Source organism: Notolepis coatsorum, assembly GCF_963971535.1.
Source record: "Notolepis coatsorum genome assembly, chromosome: 6".
Taxonomy (NCBI): Eukaryota; Metazoa; Chordata; class Actinopteri; order Aulopiformes; family Paralepididae; genus Notolepis; species Notolepis coatsorum.
This window is the reverse complement of record NC_140170.1, coordinates 74,686,252-74,702,795: the sequence shown is the minus strand read 5'-3', so window position 1 is coordinate 74,702,795 and position 16,544 is coordinate 74,686,252. Positions and strand designations below refer to the sequence as shown.

General features: G+C 42.7%; 1 protein-coding gene across 1 annotated transcript in view; it reads right to left on the bottom strand.

Annotated features, from left to right (window-relative positions):
* Positions 1-15,850: 15,850 nt before the first annotated feature.
* cacna2d3 (calcium channel, voltage dependent, alpha2/delta subunit 3) overlaps positions 15,851-16,544 on the bottom strand; it is a gene marked incomplete at both ends in the record, with an annotated part of 138,466 nt that continues 137,772 nt past the window's right edge. Inside the window, one exon of the mRNA XM_084315635.1 lies at positions 15,851-15,946. Within this exon, the coding sequence (XP_084171761.1) occupies positions 15,851-15,946 (96 nt within the window). The remainder of the gene's footprint in view (positions 15,947-16,544) is intronic.

Sequence of the window (16,544 nt, the reverse complement as noted above, 5' to 3'; positions counted from 1 at the left end):
TGTATCATATCTGGACCGTGCTGTAGGTTGGGGACACGGGGCAAAGAAGCTGGGGTGTTGCTGCGTTTGAAGTGATTAACGGTGGGCTTGTTGTCTGAATGGAGGAGGGAGAGAGGAACAGAATGAAGGTTGGTTGTGTACGCCACTGTTTGGGGCCCACGGTGAATATGGCTTCGGCATGAGTGGGTTGGGGATTGCGGTGTCTTAGGTAGGATATCCGGAGGTATGACGATCGCGCTTGTTGTGCAGTGAACATGCAAACGTAGGCTTTTTATGTTTGTATGTTCATTCAGACACAGGAGGCCGGTCTCGGCCCAGCGGGCCACGGGGGTTAGTTAACTCGTATGGAATATACTTTATGAACTATACGGGGGAGTTGCACCAAGAAGGGTGGTGGCGCACAGACTATCTGGTCATGTTGTAAAGGAAGATAGCGTCGCATGACGGCAGGTAAAAGGCTTTTCTTGCTAGGAAGCACGGTTATTCTGTTGTATACGACAGGAGCGCGTTCTGAGTATGTAATTGCCCTAAAATTATTCTCAGGAAGGGGGCGCAGGTAAGACGAGGAGATTTGACTGTTCTGAAATGGAAGGGGAGCTGGGTCCAAGGTGCATTATGTCCCTGCTTGTAGCCACAGAATAGGCGGGACGGGGACCGTGAGTGGGTCAGTATGGGCATAAATGCATCGGGCTAAGGGTTCTGTTACTATTTCAGAACATGTAAAGTCAAGTATGGTGAAAGATTGTTAGGCCCTGGCATGATCAGCGCAGGGGTCTGTGCGATTGCAGGATTAAAACGTAGTAATTAATGGAAGTGTAGGGTGCCGGCGTGTTCAGGGTGCGTTGTACGTTCTATGGTAGGATTATAGCACAAATTAAATGTAGATATATTTGCCGTCCTTAGGCATAGTATCCCTTTTTAATCTTGAGCGAAACCGGCCTGTTGATTAATTACGTTCGCTGTAATATAAAAACAATTCGGTCGAACTGACTGATAAGTACTTAATGGTTTTGTTGTGATATTTTAGTGGCCAACGGACATATGGTTGAGGCGAGTCCCTGCTGTTGGTTGGGGCTGGCTTAGCTCTGTGGAAAAGTCCGCTGTGAAGCTGGGGACGTTACGATGGCGTTATGAGAGAATTGATTAAACACTGTGGCGGCGATTACAAGTAAGAGGCGGTTGAGACGCAGGGTGGCAAAATTGTGGCCGTTTTGAGGGTTATTATTAATGCGGTAACGTGGTAAATGATATTAAGGATTCGCTGCTTGGTGACGTCATGGTGTTGTGGAGAGTATGTAACGTTCGCGGTGCTATGAAGTGAGGCGGAGAAGGTAGGAGAAAGGGTTCGTGTTGAACTATGTGTGCGGCGTTGGTTGGTGTAAATGTTTTAAAAATTATTTTCTATTAGAGTGGTTGGCTATTTGAAGCTTGTGTGAATTGTTTATGCTTTGGATGGTACTGAGCGAATTGCGTGGATGAACGGATCTTGAAAGGCACGGCTCCCGTGAGGGCCTTGAACGTCGCATTAGAGCTGGCTAAGGCTAGTTAGCTTGCATGCCGTTGTTTTGTGGCGTTTGGGGGGCGGCATATGTTACGTTTCGAGTTTTGAGAAAGATGTTGGGGAAGGGGTAGAGAAACGTGATAAATGTCGTGGCAGATTATGAATATCGGGGCATGTTATTATGAATGTCGTGGCAGACCTTGGTTGTCATAGCAACGTTATAACAGCCGCATCGGTTGCCACTGCGCATGCGCGGTACAACGTGGATTGGGTCTATTCGAAGTAGTTCGCTCAGGGGATAGAAACGGGTAAGAGGATATTCTGCATTATGTAATATGGCGGTATTTGTATATTGTGCATTGTATTTTTGTGTAAGCAGGGGAAGGGATGTAACATGTATGGTGGTTAGGTTAGGGGAGATGGTTTGCTTAGGGTGCAAACAATACAGTGAGCCTATTGGGGAGGAATGAAATAATGGATACATTGCCTATGATAAATCTGGGGTTCGCAATCCGGCTATACTGGGTAGATTTATTATTGTCTTTGATGCACAGGGGTATATTTTTAACCAGGGGGGAAAGACTAGGGATTGATTAAAAATAAGTATAGCTCAATACACACAATTGTTAAGGGGATGCGGACCAAGGAAGACTTTTGTCTTGTTTACATCAGGGTCCCCCATTTTCAATTCATCAGATAGTCAGTACTGCTACAACTATACGTTTATGACATACCAGATTTGCAAATTCAGTCACCCGTGTTAAAATACATCATAACTTTTATTGCATACATGATATAAACGGTAGTTTGAGAGTAGTTATAGGCTGAATTTGGGAAAATGCTCTACACTAAAGTTACATGTTGCTGGCAGTAAAATCAATTTAGGACTAACCACTATAAATGTTATGCTGAGATGAAACATGCTTACATGTAAAATGTTCTATAGTTGGTAGCGTATTTCCAGTTTTTTAATTTGTGTAACGTGTACAATGGTAAGCTTGAGGGTAATAATGTTGTGTTTTATGTAGCTTGAATTAAGATGCTTGTATAGAATGCATTGGTGAAATGTCAGATGTTGATACTTGATATAGCTTTAATGACACCATTGATTTAAATAGGATAATGTTTATATTAGTTGCTAAATGTTTTATAGTGAAATTTGATACAAGCCCGGTTGTGAAGCAGGATAATTTACTGATGCTTGTTTTGGATTGTTAAATTTTTTAATACACTGTTAATATGGTTAAGACATGTGTTGATGCTTGTTTTAGATTAGGAATTGATTGCAAAATCCTTGGGTCACAGTGGGATAATTTAGTGACAAGGGGTTTGGTTTATATGCTATTTTGATGACTGTATGATGGTATACTACGTTTAGACTCTAGGGGACAGCTGCCCCTGGGGGATGAAATGTGTGAGTGTTACCCTTTTTGGTGTTTACAGGAGGGCCCAAAGGGGGTCGTGCATACAGCTGTTGTTTACAATGGCTGTTTGTTCTTTTATGACAGGATGAGAGAGATTAGATGCAACAGGATGAGAGAGGTGAAGATGCAGGAGACAGTTGTAGAGTGAGAGAACAGTTGGCAGTTATTTTTATGACAGGGGAAATGTTGAGACAGGAAGCGTGCTAATACAGAACACAGCTGATGGAGGAGTGAGCACAGTAATTGAATTAGGATAGCCAGCTCAGATGAGGTTAATTACATTGGGGGGCTACCTGTTTGATTAGAAGGATTAGCTTTGGCTCTCAGGACACTGGGTATGTTTTGGGGTCTATCGCTGAGGGGGTTCCCAGACTTCCTCTGGATGTGAGGAGTAGAAGATACAGTGAGAACTGTATGGTGAGAAAGTGTGTATTGTATTAGCCAGAGATGAGTGTAGCCTGGAGACGGCTGAGAGCAGGAAGGAAGGGTAACTAACGTTGTCTGTGGACCTGAGTGATGATTAATGAGTTAAATGTGTGTGTTGAATGAGAGAGTTTTTGATGCATGAGTGAAACAAGCGTGAATGGCTTTGGTTATGAGTGTTTACCTAGACATGTGAGGATGAGCTGAGTGTCTTTGGATTTCAGTGGGTGCTTGAGCGGGGGATGGGCCCCATGTTCACCTTGGACTACCCATACACACACACACACACACACACACACACACAGACACACACACACACGCAGACACACACACACACACACACAGACACACACACACACAGACACACACAGGCACATTCACACAATTTGATCACACATGCATACACACACACAACTTAGCTTTCACTTAAGGTGAAACTAGTCTTAAAAATAACAAAATGTGTTTAAGTAGGGAGTGTATCGAACCACTTGGGTTATACCATTATCATTTGTTTCATATCATTTGTTTTACTGAAGGAGTTTGTCTTTATTACTTTCATTTTGATTTGATTTCTGTTGAATGTGTTGTAGGGATGAAATATTGAAGTTAAATTTTTAGATTTCTTTTCTATTTTTGATCTATGATTGTGTGGCCTGAATGGGTGTGAATGGAGACTGTAGAGAGAGAATGTGCTGGCTTAAGAGGTGTCAAAGTCACTGACATGTGTGAATGGGACGGTTGGGTTTTGGAAAAACCTGGTTTTTATTTTATTTCATTGATTGACTGTTATGGTTATGAAAGCGTTAGATGTAGAGTTTTGATTTCTTTTCTTTTCTTTCTAAATAACCATTAAGGTGGTCTGCGGTTGGAGCTGGTTAATTTCATTTGATTGGCTTTCACATCTGTTGGAATGTTTTTTTGATTATTTGCCCTCGTTTGTTGTTTCTCTCTATGATCTGGTGAGAGGACGGTTGGAGCGTGAGGATACATTGGATCAGATCGATGGCAGTTAAGTAGTCCCATTACGTTTTGCATAATGATTAAACATTTGGTTTCTCTTGAGAAATATTTGACATATTGTATAAGGAAAATTTGTTCTGTGTTTTTGTTCCCTTGCAGTTCAGTCGGAGAGGGAGGATGGACCATCACAAGTGGGGGGATCATGGGGAAAATGTGTAGGAATACATTTCATTAGATTATGACACGATGGTGTGACCCGTTCAGTCAGTTCCTGTGGGAGATTGTTGGATTATGAAGAGAGGTCGCTTGGGACTCTACCCCTCCTTCAATATAGCCCCGAATACAAAGGCCGGAGGTTGAGACAAACCTCCAGACTGACGGAGTCGTTCGTCTGTAGATCCATGGAGATACAGTCATGGGGCAGAATATGACAAGGTCCAGGCCTACAAACGTTGGCTTCAGCTGAGGCTGGCCGACATGGGGTGGAGGGGGGGGGGCGAAAACGGTCGGAGACTGTGCAGCCAAAGCGTTGAACAAGGGCCTCTGTGTGATTGATTAGGTATGTTGGACGGGAGGTGACTGAACGGTAACAACTGGTATGGATTGTGACACAACGCAAGAGTACTAAACTAAACACATACACATAGGTAGAGTAAAAAGTAAGGTGTAGGTTATGGCCGACATGGTGAAAATTTTTTTTCCTTGCGTGATGCTCCTCCCTCCCTGTCCGTCTGTGCGCAGAGGTGGTAAGGTTTATGTCCATAGGGATGTTCATAAAAGGGGGGAGAGGTGAGAAGACCAACTGGGTTGATTATGCAAGATGTGATTGGGCTGACTTGGAAAAGGAATTAACAGGAGAGGAGAAGCAAAATGTATGAAAGAATGAAGAATAATCTCTGTGTCTCCACAGATCATGTCAACGGATACCATAATTTTAAAAAATTGTGTTTTACTTTAATGTGTAATGTTTAGATTACATTGTTTTAATTGTTTTCAACAAATAAGCCTCTGGCTGTGAGCCCAGAGGAACAAAGCCTGATGATAGTAGGTGGTAAACACTGTTTCATTAAGGCAGAATAGGTTAATTGGGGATCTGGATGAAGGGGTCACCAGGATTCCCCGGGAGGGGGCCATAGTCAGGGGAATGTGGGGGAGAAAAGAAGAAGACAAGAAGAAACTAATTGATGATATGTACCAAAGAATAAGGAAAAAGAAAAATGTGAGAAAAAAGAAAAAATTGAGAAAATTTTGAAAAAATGATTTTTATTAGTATATTGTATGGTTAGTATGAAAATCAAGTCAATATACAGTAGATGACAATATGAATTGCCAAAGTGGGGAATGTGGTAATATTGCCTTGGAATTTCATAATTAATATGTGTGAATAAATTGGAGAACCATAAATATAAAGCCAGATGTACCTTTCAATAGCAGAGTGGACTCAGTGGCTAAAACAGTCTCAACTGTCAGTGAGACAGTTGCATCAGATAACAACAGCAACAGTTATTTCAACCCCCACTCAAGCAATGACGAATTTAGAGAACAAACAACACTTGAATTGACAGTATGTAAATGTAGAAGCAGAGACAGCTGGGTTGAACACAGGGCAGACCAGTTTAGACTTGTTGAAGCATGGACACTAACTCACAAACAAAGTAATCTATTAATCAACTGTTTAGTATCAAAAGGTCTCATATGATGTCTGGTATCAGTCTTAGAAAGCACTGACTGTACTTGGATGATATTAGACATCTATAGCCATATAGAAGGAATGTTAAAGTTATATATTATTCATTTAAGAGGAGATTTCTGTTGGGACAGACCCATCCAGGAAGACAGTGACGGGGGCCACTAGCGGCCCCTCTGGGTATTGAGTCAAGATCCACACAGGAGATCAAAGGGGTAACCAGCCCCAACAGGAAGAAAACACCAACCCCCCACAAGAGATCAACCCCCACAAGAAGACGCTGGATTGGACCAGCCATATGTATTATTGGCTAGAAATGATAGGATATAAGGCCCTACATAGGGTTATTCAGGAGCTCTCAGGCCGGACCCAACCAGGGGTCTGGGGGCTCCCCCACCGCTTCGTCCACCCAGAAACTACTGTGAGCTGATGCATTTTACGTGAGTAAATCATGGGAAACACCAATGGTTGTTTATAGATTAGAGTAATGTACAGATCCCTGATCTGTAAACCAGATTTACTCATGTATAATGTGTACAGTAAACCATGTATGTTCAAATTATGTTAACCAAGTGACTGTTTGATGTGCAGTATTTAGGTTTGAGATGCAAACCTGATTGTGATATTTCTGTACAACAGACAGCTTGATATTCTCTGATCATCTTTTGTATGTAGAAGTCAACCTTTTATTCACCCTTGGCCCTGAATCAAATAAATCAGCTGAGTTGAAATACAATTCTGGTTTGTCTGGCCTACACGTTTTATTCCTCATCTGCTAAGTCAGAATGAGGAGACCAACAATTCTATCAAGTATGAATCTTTCCTCCTCCGTCCAGATAATCAATCTCATTGTATTATACTACAATAACCTCAAATTATTGTAGAAAGTCTGTGGGAATTTACTACAGTAGCCTATTAGTAAGATTAAGAATACATCATGTGTTGTGTTTATTTTTACCTTTCCGTTTATAAAATAAAAGTTTTGCCATACGCCCCGTTTTTGTATTCATCAATGTATGTATCAATATCTGGAATGAATGAATGAATGAATGAATGAAAACTTTATTAACAGATTGCAGAATGGGTACAGTACAGTACAGCTCAATACATACAATTGTTAAGGGGATGCAGACCAGAGAAAGACTTTCGTCTTGTTTACATCAGGGTCCCCCATTTTCAATTCATAGTGACATTTATGACATACATGACATACAGATAGACAGTACTGCTCCATCTATACATTTATGACATACCAGATTTGCAATTACAGTACTGTTTGTGATACAAAAAGAGTCCAGAAAGAAAAGAGTATATACATTATATATGGGAATAGGAATGACTCCTATTTCCTATTAGTTGGCTATTTATATATTATATGGTTATTGTAAGGAAGTTATTGTATCTTATTTCTCAGGCTACACACATTGATATTGCAGAACCACGTCTCCGGCTGAGGACCCGGCGGGCTGAGGTCTATTGCAGAACCCAGCGGGCTGAGGACCCGGCGGGCTGAGGTCTATTGCAGAACCCAGCGGGCTGAGGACCCGGCGGGCTGAGGATCCGGTGGGCTGAGGACGCTCGCTTCCATTGGTTCCATTGATTGAAAACTTTATTAACAGATTGCAGAATGGGTACAGTGACCGATTGATTGATTGATTGTTTGATTGATTGATTGATTGATTGATTGATTGAAAACTTTATTAACAGATTGCAGTGACGTCACAGGCCCGGATTGATTGAAAACTTTATTAACAGATTGCAGAATGCAGTGCAGCGCAATACACACAATTGTTAAGGGGATGCAGACCATGCAGTACTGTTACATTTGTGACATACAGTAAATATATACAAGGGGGAGGAAACTGTACATTTATGATGAATTGAAAATGGAAGTCTTTCTCTGGTCTGCATCCCCTTAACAATTGTGTGTATTGAGCTGTACTGCAGATATATTTCATTTGCCTTACTTATTTACATAAGTATTATAGGCCTACAGCAGTATTGTACATACAGTAACTATAGAGAGTGTGCTGACCTACGGTGTGTCTGTGTGGTTCTCCAGCTGCACAAAGGCAGAGGTGCGAGCCCTGAAGGACATGGTTTATAGCAGCGTGCAGGCTCACTAAAACCACAAACCACAACTAGCATCTCAGCATCTCTATTTTGAACTTGCCTAGACATCCATTGTAAGTGGTATGTGACATCCAAGCATTGCAGGGTATTGCAGTTATCTGACTGTCTGGTTTGTCTTTTGCGATCAAGTCTATTGTTTTTACCTTTTCCTAATGAGACACATAGTCATGGTAGCGTTAGCACGTTATTTAATTTCTTATTGTAACGTTTGCTGCAATGCTGATATCGCGCGCGCACGCACACACACACACACACACACACACACACACACACACACACACATATTATTGTACTTGTGAGAACCCACATTGTTCTGAAGGATCAGATTAAACCGAATATATATATTTATTTATATATATATATTTAATTGTATTTGTATATCCCCTGATATCCCTTGTATATTCCTTGTACAATATGCATTGAATATCCCTTCTAGTCTACTGAACATCCCATAATAGTCTCCATTCTACCATTGGACGAGACCTTGGTGCCAGGTCGCCATACCCCTCAGACCAGGTTCAATCGTACCGCTCAACATGTATGGACAAGTCCTAGTTCCGCGTAGGAATATGTCTACCGCACCACTAATGGTACTATTTGTTCATAGTGCGTATATATACTGCGCTATTAAAGTAGAGCTTTCTTTTTAGTCCAGTTCCTTACCCTCCAACAGAGTGACAGACGCAAAAGCCTCCCCGCGAACCACGTGTGGGCAGTAAGGCCAATTCGGCCCAGTATCGGCATTGAGACATCGTGTATATTAATATTTGAATAGTCATATTTGGCACTATATCGTCGAGTTGGACGTATTCTATTAAGCTAATAATAGTCTATTCATATGTAGTGCCTCGTGCGGTAAGAGTTCTATAGTAATCAGCACCCCCATCGTTTCGGGCATCAGCTGGACGCTTATCCAGGGTGGTTGACCCCACGTGAAGCTGCACCCGAGGAGCTCCAGGCCAAAGAGCGAGTGGACCTGTATATTGGATTATTCTACCGACGACGGCTAGCCTTCCCCGGCTTGGATTATGCTTTGAGTACTTTGATTATTCTATGGATAAAGGCCAACACTGCGGTGTGTTGGAAATACCCCCCCCGGAGAGGACGACAGGTGAGAAGACGCTCTACACGACGAGGTCGCCTCACGTCTCTCCATCGTGGACCGGAGGACGCCGGCCACAGAGAGTCCAACTGCTTTCATCTGTGGATCGAGGATCGCTGGGCACCGGGTCGCACGACTGTGGGCTCTCCCAGGATACCCTCGGCCAGACGGGATACAGCCAGACTCTACCCCCCCCCCTCCAGCTGTCCTACAAGCAGTCGGAACCTTCCCCTAGTGTATCCAGCTATATAATCATTCAAGTATCATTGCTATTGTTCCCTAAATATTCCAGGTTGTATATTTGCTTCCTGCGCAATCAGAGATTGGACATTCGATATTGATCTACCTACGAATACTCATTTGCCATAAAAGTGCATACTATTTCAAATCATAAATGTAATTAATTGATCGTTGTACATACCTTTTGCTATGTATTATTATTAAACGCAGACTTTCGACTTGGTACATTTGTGTTGGATCCGTTTCATCAGGTGGGAGTGTTTATCATAATTATTTATACCTAGTACTGGGTGGCCAGAGTCTAAAGTACAAGAGGTAGTGGTAGTAAGTATCATATCTAACCATACAGTCAGGGAATTGTACCCCTCAGTTACAATTGGTCCTTCGAGCCGGAGGGTAATCAGTGTAATATTAATATAGTGTTATTAATATTAAAATGGCCTATGATGAACACTCCACGAAACGATCCTCCTAACCAACAACGCCCGCGGCGCAAACGACAGCTCCCTCAGTACCTAGAGGCTTACGCTGTCAGTCAACAACCTAGTCTTCTACCAACAGTAAACGCGGTAAAACTAGAAAGTAAAATTATGTCTAACCCTAACGACCAGGCTACCCCGACCATAGAGGCCCCTATGGGTTCTAACGTAACTGACCCAGCTCACGGTGGGGACCAGGGGGAACCAGACATGACTTTACACCCCGCCAATACCGAAGAAGTAGTCCCCGACGAGTCCCGGGAGGAAGACAACACTACCGAGAGAGAACTCGGCACGGAAGAAGATGAGGAGAGCACCGTGGAGATAGAGCTCCAAGACTCCGCACGGAGTACCCCAAGGGACGGCTCCCCTATACAACCGTCTTCTCCCAGCGAGGCAGAGAGGACACTACAGCAGGCATTCCTCGTCAGCCTGAAAGCCTCTACTGAACGCGATAGACTCCAGGGTGAACGCGATCGATTGCAGATACAGCAACGGAGCGAAGAAGAGCACATACGCCTGGAAATAAGACGCATTCAGATGGAAGAGAATATGGCAAGAGACCGGGCCGACGCCCAGCGCGCCGCCACCGGTGCCCAGAGAGAATCGGATCTCACCAAGCGCGAAGCCGAGCGCGACAGAGCACAAGCGCAACTAATAGAACAGCTGATCAGAAGGACAACACCCCCTCCCTCCACCAGAGGCTCCAGGAACTCGTCTAGACATCACTCCAGGGCGGCATCCCCTAGCCGAGTAAGCGACCCTGAACTTGACCAACAGACGAGGTCTATACCCCCCGCAGACCCCCTTCCCCAACCGGTCCAAGCGAGACCCAGCCACCGGGAAGGAGCAGCATACACTGCGGAGAGGCTAAATCAGAGACTACAAGCCCTGGATGACCTAACGGAAGACGAAGAGGAAGAGGAGGAGAACCACGCCCGACGACAGCACAGTACTCTACCGGACCAGGAGGTCCAGTACAGCCCAGGCTATACCCCCGCGGAGCTGCGCTACAGACCCCCGACGCTATTCACGGGTGAGCACGACGCACGACCCGCACCGAGGAACAGCACCTGGACCAGCGGGCCATGATACACAGCCGGTACCAGCCCACGCCAAGGAGCAGGAGGAGACTCGCCTAGGAGGCCTCTCCCCCAACGCTCGCCGATGTATCAACAATCCGCGTCATACATTGCACACCTATGGTACCAGAGATTGGACATTCGATATTGATCTACCTACGAATACTCATTTGCCATAAAAGTGCATACTATTTCAAATCATAAATGTAATTAAGTGATCGTTGTACATACCTTTTGCTATGTATTATTATTAAACGCAGACTTTCGACATGGTACATTTGTGTTGGATCCGTTTCATCAGGTGGGAGTGTTTATCATAATTATTTATACCTAGTACTGGGTGGCCAGAGTCTAAAGTACAAGAGGTAGTGGTAGTAAGTATCATATCTAACCATACAGTCAGGGAATTGTACCCCTCAGTTACACACATCTTAAAGAGGAATACCACCCATTTTAAGAAATCACATGTTCTTCCTGTGTCCCAGGACAGTTCAATCAGCATTTGTGAACATGCAATACTCAGTGTAATCAGAGAGTGATGTCACTTTTGGGGATGCTCCATACACAAGTCCTCTGACCATACAATGTTTGTGTGAGCTCTTACACCCAAATGAGCTTTATATTCTAGAAGGTCTCAACAAGAATTAAAACCTCATTTGGGTGTTTTACAAGAGCAAGAGCCCCATTCGTTGTCTATGGAGCAGCCACAGGAAGGCTTCTCTCTCTGATATCTAGCTTTAGGAGAGAGTGGTACATGCTCACAAATATTAACTCAGCTGGCCTTACTTCCCCCCAAAACTCCTAATTTCCAATGTCTAGAACCCAAACTGCTGTCTCAGTACAGACACACACACACTGCCCTCTTTATTGATCTGTCAAAAGCTTTTGATACAGTCGATCACCATTTACTCTTAAAAAGATTAGCTACTATTGGTTTGGATAGAAATGCATGTGATTGGTTCCAAGATTATCTATCAGGGAGACGTCAGTGTGTAAAGTCAGGTTATGCCCAATACAAATTTATATCAATAACTAAAGGTGTGCCACAAGGTTCAATTCTAGGTCCTGTCCTCTTCACTATTTATATGAATGGTATTGTGTCTTCGCTGAATGGTTGTCAAGCCCATCTGTATGCAGATGATACTGTTGTGTATTGTATTGCTGACTCTGTACAATTGGCCATTGAGAACTTCCAACGTTCCTTTGTTGAAGCAGTTTTCTTATCAGTCCTGGACTACTGTGATGTAATTTATAGGCATGCTGCGGCCTCAACCCTTAAATCCTTGGACTCTGTATATCACTCTGTATATAGCCTCAGATTCTTCACTAATGATAGATACGACACTCATCACTGTGTCCTTTATGAGAAGGTTGGTTGGTCCTCGCTGATGGAGAGGCGCAACACTGGTATTTGTAAATTTTTAAGGCCCTTATTAGTAAGCTACCTCCTTATACTATATCATTATAGGGAGGTCCACCCGTTTAGGGATTTATCATTGGGAAAACGGATTATCGGCTATTGTAACAATTCTGCCTCATGAACATTGGCAAGCTTTCCATTTTTGCACAAAATGAGTTCCCTTCTATCACTAACATTATTGTTTAAGCATTTTTGGTTGAAATAAAATTTGATGTAATTATTTTATGATTAATTGCAAATATTTTCATGTTGAGCTATAGATTGTGGATGAATACACACAGAAAGGTACACCATGCAAATGTTCATGCTTTATTTGTTTTAAACACGGCGATTTAGAAATGGGCAATGGGGAAATACATTGCGATTTCAAGCGAGGTGGACCGGCCGGAAACAACAATGACGTAACCACTACACCTCCCCATTGGAATGGAATTTTGGTACCTATACAGTATGGAACCCATTCTAGTGACTGGCTGGTCCTTAACACATTGGGTGCTAACGATGAATGACGATTTATCGCTTGGTTGCCACCACTCTAATCAATTGGAGGACGAGCACATTTGCGAACGCTTAAACTATATCTTAAATTAAGGCTATGGGTCTAAATACACCCGTCGCTTATCAATGACTTGCTTGCAGTCAACATGTATTAAACGGATAGTTTTTTCATCAGTACATTTCCGTTTGATACCGTTTTGAATACGAGTATAGTTTTGGAGATTTCTAGAAAAAAAAAAAGATTCCGCAGGAATAGTCCTTTACTGGAATACACACAACACGTTGTCATTTTCCGGCTGATTTATTAATCGTTTTCAGATAAACGCTAGATTATCGATAGTATATGTGTACTTATGCACGCTAGAGAAGCGGGCTGAAAAATCTATTATCTATGCCGTGCCTGCCGCTAACGTTACGCACACACTGTACACACACAGGAGACACGTTGTGATCGCTGTGAAAAAAACATCTGATTACCCCAATATTGGTAAAATAAAGTCCTTACCTCAGATCAAATGTTCTGCAAAAAGATTAATCCAATTCCTGATCGCCATTCCAAATATCGATCGCGTTTATTGATCCAACGTTATACACTCAAACACATAATCAACGCTTCTTCCAGTGCCCTCAGTGGATGCAATATTCTCAGGTTACATGCCTCAGAAGTAAAATGTGGAGTCCGGAGTTTTTTTTCTGATGCATTCCCATCGACTCCATTCCAATGGGTGCAATACCATCCGGGAGACGATAGGGGGCGGTATTTGCCCTTTTCGAGCTCAGAGCCATTCCCAATGATAACGGATGGATGAAAAATGAATGGATATCGCTAATAAAAGAAATAACGATTAAATAACAAGATTTCTCGTTATTGGCACAACGCATGGCGGCCAACAACGAGATTTCTCGTCGTTGGCACCCAATGTGTAAAGGTCCCTTGAGTTTGCTCGGAGCAGGGTTAATCTGCATTTCGCTATGATGCCCCAGGTCATGGAAGGAACTCCCAACAGTCCTTTGAGGCTTGAGATTCTCCCCTGTTGCGGAGTTTAAAACCTTGATCTCCAACCTTTGTCAATCAAGTTGTACATGTTGTCTTATTGTTATGATTTTATATGCTGTGTGATTTTATATGCCTTTTTTTGGCTTAACTGTATGTACACTCAACATGACTGTGAATGAGGGACACCTCTGTTGCCTTTAGAGTCTAAATAATGGTTTGAAATTAAATGAAATTAAACACACATACACCAATACCTCTTACCTCATCACTGTAATGAATGAATTAGAGAAAAGACAACTGAAGAATAGCTGATGGAAAATATGTCTTTATATTTATTATTCAGCAGCTTTGTCAAAGTTGTGTGTGATGAGTGTGTAGGTCAGCATGACAATATACCACATTCTTTAAAACAGGCAAATATTCATATTTTCAGAATGCATCTTTAGCTCAAAGCTTTTGCTGTTCCCATGGAAATTATAAACATTTTCTTTCCTTTGACATGCATTATAATATTTTGCTTGTATGAAAAGTGTTCTGCTATTGTAAAAAAAAGAGAGAGAGAGAAAAGCAGGCAGATTAAAATGAGTCCACAATTTTCTTGTGTCATAAATATTTTACATAAACTCTTCATAGTTTCAAAGGAGAGAATCAGTTTATCAAGAGAATGTGAAATGTCTACTTGGAATAAAGAAAGACAAAAAAATCACAGCATTGTGTCATTTGATGTTTAGCATTTTGCAGCTAATAATAGAGACCACTCTCATTTATTATTTTCATTTTTTTTAAGCTACCAGAGTGTAATGGATATTTCTTTACCATATTCTTTACCATATTAAGTTGGTTTAGTGTGTTTCTTTTCACTCACAACAAAATATACAAAATTATATATCAAAGGGGACATATTACGGGAAATGGATTTTGTCTAGTCCTATGGATTTGGAATCTGAAATGATATTAGGCGCTGGGGGAAATGACATAGGTACTCCTTGCCGTTTTGACGAGGGTTTGAAGTCTTCAGATGAATGGATTAGCTTTGATTAATCAATAGAGGCCTTGCATGGAATGTTGTCGTGTAGCATAGTTCTCTATCTTCCAGCATGGCTGTCTGTAACATAGCAACCGAAATATATCAACAAAAACATAATAATTTAGTGTCTTTATAAAACAAGTCACAGTAGAATAGTAATACCATGCTTTTCCAGGGTTTATACCTGCTGTACCACTGCACAGATAGTTAGGTATTTTTTAAGTGGTTACCAATGGTTACCACATTGTTATTTAGCTGAGTTGTGCCCTTCCTGATGACTTGTGGTACAGAACTTGTAAGTCACTTTGGATAAAAGCGTCAGCTAAATGACTAAATGTAAATGTAAATGTTACAGGCAGTTATACTGGAAGAAAGAATAGTTGAAAACATACAGTAATATGTCCCCTTTAAACACTGCTCTTTCCAAAAAGCAGCTGACCGGTGCAGTGCACTTCTATATCCACTTGTTCTTATAGGGTTCACTCTCCTTCACAGTTCTACATACGGTACATTCAGGAAAGACCCCCCCAACCCCCTTGCAAATGGGCAACATCGTGATCTGAAATCATGATGATCCGAAATCATGACGTGGCCCATTTGCATGATCTGAAATACTTGTGCATTCAACAGCATTCCCGTGATTTCCATTCTAAATCGATTGCACCTGCCCCCCCGCCCCACTTTCCTACATTAAAGGGTGTGCATCTCAGAGTGCAAAGCATTGGTAGCCTACAGTACTAGGAGTAAGATTCAGTTCTGAATGGCCATATTCCCTATGCATTACAAGCATCTTGGTTGTGGGTGTGCAGTAGTCGAGTCTCGTCTGTGGTGGTGTTCAGGTTTTAGGGTCCAGAGGGTGGAGGAGTCTAGGGTGTGGTCACCTGCTGATGAGGACAGCGAGCACGGGCAGCACGGCTGCCGCCATCAGAGTAGTGGATAAGCCCGTCGCCGACCCACACTCGATGGCGTTCTCCTGCGGAATAAAGCATAGAACAGAGAAGCTCAACTGCCTTTAAGCCTTTAAAAAGGGGATTATCACTGAAGTTCAGATGTACAACAGTGTTTAGGACGTTCTAAAGCTCAGTCTGTATTAACAAGGAGATGGGGGCCCGGAACGGGCAGAGGGACTATTTCTGGTGGGTCTCGACATTATAACATGCTTCAGAAGGTCTGGGTGTCAGAAAAATAAACTCCATTCCTCATTTGGGGAAATGGTGACCATGCCAAGCAGGGGCGTATTTGGCACGGGGGACATTGGAATGGGTCCCCCCCATTTTTTTTTGTTTGAACCCTGGAGATCTCTGAATGCAATGTAATTCTGTATCTATGAGCTCAGTGTGTCGTTTACATGGAGAAATGGCGCCACCGCCTGGGAAAATGCGGTATTGCACCCCTGGTATTAAAAAAAAAATCGATGTAGAGAACGGGGGGGGGGGGCCCCTAACCCCCCCCAGCGACATCACTCGCCACGCCCACAAATCTGTCCCCGGCACACATGGAGAGAGAGTTACGCCGTTGATGCCAAGGCAAGAGGAGTTCTCCAGCTAAATGATGCAGAAGTGAATGGATAC